Source organism: Plasmodium reichenowi, chromosome 11 (assembly GCF_001601855.1).
Source record: "Plasmodium reichenowi strain SY57 chromosome 11, whole genome shotgun sequence".
Taxonomy (NCBI): domain Eukaryota; phylum Apicomplexa; class Aconoidasida; order Haemosporida; family Plasmodiidae; genus Plasmodium; species Plasmodium reichenowi.
The window spans coordinates 799,206-804,167 of NC_033656.1; the positions used below are offsets into that span (position 1 = coordinate 799,206).

A 4,962-nucleotide genomic window follows, 5' to 3' on the forward strand; every position below is an offset into this window, starting at 1 on the left:
ATATATATATATATATATATATATGAAATATTTAATAAGTCAAAATTAAAAAAAAAAAAAAAATAAAAAAAAACATCATAACTATAACAAATATTAAAAAAAATATGTTTAATGCCAACTTTTAATTAAAGTGTGTATACATATAAATAAAAAGACATAAAAAATATAAATAAATAAAAAAAAAAAGATAAATAAATAAAATAATTAAGATAAAAACAAAAGAATAGGATAAAATAAAAAAATAATCACAAATTTGAAATTTTAATTATTATATTTTATTTTAAATAATCATTTATTTATTTTATTTTTTTAAACTACAACAATTTTATATAATATTATTATTCAAGAATATAAATAAAATATATGTATACATAATAAAACATTTTCAAAAGTATATAATACTATATAAAATAGTAAACGGCATGAAATGAAAAAAAAAAAAAAAAAAAATAAAAAAAAAAAAAATAAAAAAAAATAATAAAACAATTAATATTTTTAATTTTATGAAAATTTTAATTAATTCAAACACACATATATATATATATATATATATATATATATGTGCATTTTATTTTTATGGTATTATATGGCTTTTTTTCCTCTTTGCTATTGTGTTTTGATAAAAATTTTTTATTTGATCTTTTGTTTTCCCAAATGGCTCTAAAGCTTCATAAAGAGCATCCCAATTTTTTCCTTCCTTTCCAAAAATATTAAAATAAATATCTTTTTCTTCATCTGTCCATTTTGTTGCAATTTTTCGAAGGTTTTTGGAATATTCAAGTTCTTCATCTTCCTCTTTAACATACGGTTTTAATATATTTTCTATTAACTTATTATTATTATTATTATCATGTAAATTCATATCAAGTGTATTCGTTTGTTGTTCATCAGAAGATGAATTTACATAATTACCATTTAATATAATATCATCATTTTTAACTAGTTCTATATAATTATTATTTGTATATAAATGTTCGTCTTCATTAACTATGGTTGCTATATTTTTTACGTTTATATTATTTAAATGTGAGTCAACATAATTATGATTTATATCACCATTTATTTTTACTATGGAAGGGGAAATATATTTTTTATTATTATATTGTTTTTTTAATAATGATATATCATTATCATTATGGTTAGTGGGGAATTCTTCTTGTTCCTTTTCATTCATTATAATATGTTTTTTGAATCCATTAATATGATTCTTCATTTTTTTATCATCATTGTGATCGTGTATTTCATTATCATAATGATTTATTATTTCACCCTCCTGCTCTTTTTGATTTATCATTTTGTTTTGTACTCCTTTGATTACTTTTGTACAAAATTTCCCTTCATTATTTTTCTTTTTAATTATTTGTGATTGTTTATTAGCTTTTGCATCATTTGTATCATTTGTATCATTTGAATTATTTGCGTTTTTTTTTATTTCGTTAGTATTTTCTTCATTATTTTCATTTTTGACTATTCTTTTCTTTTTCAAAGGAATATCGTTTTCTACCTGTACATCTTGTAATTGTCTCTTTGGATTTGTTTCTTTGATTTTACTTGCGACAAGTTGACTCGATATACTTTTCTTACAAAAAGTATGGGATCCCCCTAATTTTTGTGAGACTTTTCTATGATTACTAATGGATTTATTATTATTACTAGTGGATTTATTATTATTACTAATGGATTTATTATTATTACTAGTGGATTTATTATTATTACTAATGGATTTATTATTATTACTAATGGATTTATTATTATTACTAATAGATTTATTATTATTACTCGTGTATTTATTATTATTACTTGTGGATTTATTATTATTATTATTATTACTTAAGGATTTATTATTATTATTATTATTACTAACCGATTTGTTGCTATTTACCACTTTATTATTATGACTTGCGGTTTTATTATTAATAGGAATATTTTTAACTGCTTTTCCTTTTTGAAGCATACTTACATTTTTTATATTTGCAAAATGTTTATTTTTTTTTACATTTTTATTATCTTTTTGAATACTATTTTTTTTTACTCCTTTTTTGGATTTCTGATCATATGCAAAACAAGTGGATTTAGAATGTTGTAAGGAATTTTTATTTGTATTTTCATTAAGTCTGTAATTTATATTTTTTAAAAACTCAAAGCATTTAAATAAACTTTCTTCACATGTTTCACGTTCTTTATTCTTTTCCGATTTATTTTTTATGTTTGAAATGAAAGCATTTGCTTCTTGTCCTTTGTATTCTCCATTATAATATTCAATTTGATTAGTATATTTATATTGATCATCATATTGATAATCTTGTCGTCTTAGTTGTTGTTGTTGTTTCTTTCCTTCTTCATTTTCTTTGTCGTCACCTTTAGTTTTAATTATTTCAGTTTGATATTCATTTGATTCACAACTAATTAAAAATTGTTTATTTTCATATTTTCCTTTTTGATCAATTATTGGATTACTATTAGAATTATTTAAATTCGTATAGTATATAACATTTTCATTATCTGTTATATTATGAGAAGATTCTTTATTTGTATCTTTAGATACTGAATTTTTTGAATAATTAGAAATAAATATATCACTTTTTTTTTTTTTGCCTTTATTATTTTTCATATCTAATAAAGACATTTCATTTTTCACAAAACTTGATTGTTCCAAATTAAAAATTTTCATTTCATTATTATTATTATGATCACAATTATTACTATTACTATTAGTGTCATTATTATTACCATTAGTATTAATTTTAATATTATGATTAGAAAATTTTTTTTTATTTCCAATTTGAGTTCCATCGATTTTATTATTTTTCATATATTCAACACAATCCATAGACATATTATTATTATTAATCATATTATTTTGTTCATTCGAGATACAATATTCATTTTGTTGATTGTCATTAGTATTATAATTTATTTCAATAATATCAGAATTAATACCATTATATATAAAATTGTCTTTATTTTTAATTAAGAAACATAATTTTCTATTAGCACTTATAACAAAATTATAATTTTTTGGAATTACATACCCGTCAGACATATTTTCTAATATTACACTTTTATTCATATCATAATTATTATAACTATTTGATTTATTATGTTTATTATGACTATTACCTTTTTTTCTCTTATAATGAGAATTTTTATATGATTTGACAAAATAATTTTTAAAGAAATTTCTTACATTTATAAAATATGAATTCATAAAATTCATATCTTCAAATTCTGTTTTTACATAATTATTTTCAATTTTTCTCATTAATTTATTTACCATTTCTTCTTTAGTATTTTTTTTATGTAATTCATTTGAACCACATTTTTTATTTCGTTTTAATTTACTTTCTGATATAACTAATAACAATTTTTTTAAAGAAAAAAAATTTTTCGTTAAATAATAAAATTCAACACATTGTTTGGTATTCTTACATTCTAAATATTGACTAATTTTATCAAAATTTTTTGGATATAAAATATATTTTTCTAAAAATGTTCGGATCTCTTGTTTATTCCATATATAATTTTTTTCATTTAAAATATCTTCATTCGTAAAAAATTTATATAAATCTTTTTCTTCAGCTTGTTCTTTATTATTATTATTATTATTATTGTTATTGTTTTTATTATTCTTATAAATACTACTACAATTACTTGTCGTAGTTGTTGTAAAACTATATCTACTACTTTTATTTTTTCCTATATTCCTTGATACATTTTTGGTATCATTAGGAATATTACCTTTATTTTGGTTATGCTTATTATTATGAACATCACCAAACGTATCATATATATTATAACTATCATAGGTATTGAAAGTATCTGGAGAATTCTTTTCATCACATGTATTGTTTGTATAATGTAATAAATGGATTGTATCATTTACACTATTGGTATCATTCACACTGTTGGTATAATTCACATTATTTCCATCCACGTTTTTGAGATTCATATGTATTGAATCATTGGTAGGATCTTTTATTATAGTACTATCTTTTTTACATGCAATATGCATATTTATATTTTCATAATTATCCTTCAAATGTTCATCCTGCTTAACATGAAGAATATTATTTAAATTATTATATACAACATTTCTTTGTAATGAAAATAAGGAGAGTTTAATATTTTGCAAAGAATAAAAATATGGGTAATATTCTGATAAGTGTAGAAATTTTTTTTTTTTTATATCATTAACAAATATACAATTTCTACGCCAATTTATACATGGACCTGTCAAATTCGTATATTTTATATTCATATATTCTTTTTTCTTTTCTTTCTTTTCTTCTAATAAATTTTTATCACTATTCTTTTTCTTATCATTAGATGATGCATAATAAGCCAAGTTTTTATTATTATGTTTAAATCCACAAGGTAATGGAACAAATATATTTGGATGGTCATATGCTCTTACTGGTAAAATACCCCATGTAAAAATATTTTTTTGTTCATTTTCTTTTTCACTTATATCTATATCTTCTTTCCATAAGGTATATATTTGTTTATATATTTTGGTATGCTCCTTTATGGTTTTGTCTAATTCATTTTTTCTATTTATATAATAATCAAAGAAGTGTACAATTTCTATCGGCATTTTTTTATTTATGATTTCAATATTAAAATCTCTATTTTGCATATGAGATAAATAATATTTTAATGTTATCTCATCATTTGTATCATTAAAACTTAACATATATTTGTTAATAGTTAAATAGTGTACTTCTACTTCTTCTCTTTTTATTAAATTATTTTTCATACCTTCAAACGAAAAAGAAACATCAAAAAAAAAATCTCCTTTTTTTTTATGTATACGATTTTTGCGTTTTATATATATTTTCTTATTTTTATATTCTTTCATTTTGTTATTATTACTATTATTATTATTATTATTATAAAATGTTGAGTTATTTTTTTCTTCTATATTTTTCTTTTCTTTTTTTTTTTTTTTTTTTTTTTGGTTTT

At 19.4% G+C, this 4,962-nt stretch overlaps 1 protein-coding gene across 1 annotated transcript in view; it reads right to left on the reverse strand.

The window, feature by feature from the left end:
* Positions 1-574: 574 nt before the first annotated feature.
* The window catches only part of PRSY57_1121400 (hypothetical protein), a gene marked incomplete at both ends in the record, with an annotated part of 7,902 nt that continues 3,514 nt past the window's right edge, over positions 575-4,962 (reverse strand). Inside the window, one exon of the mRNA XM_012908178.2 lies at positions 575-4,962. This exon is cut by the window's right edge and continues 3,514 nt beyond it. Within this exon, the coding sequence (XP_012763632.2) occupies positions 575-4,962 (4,388 nt within the window).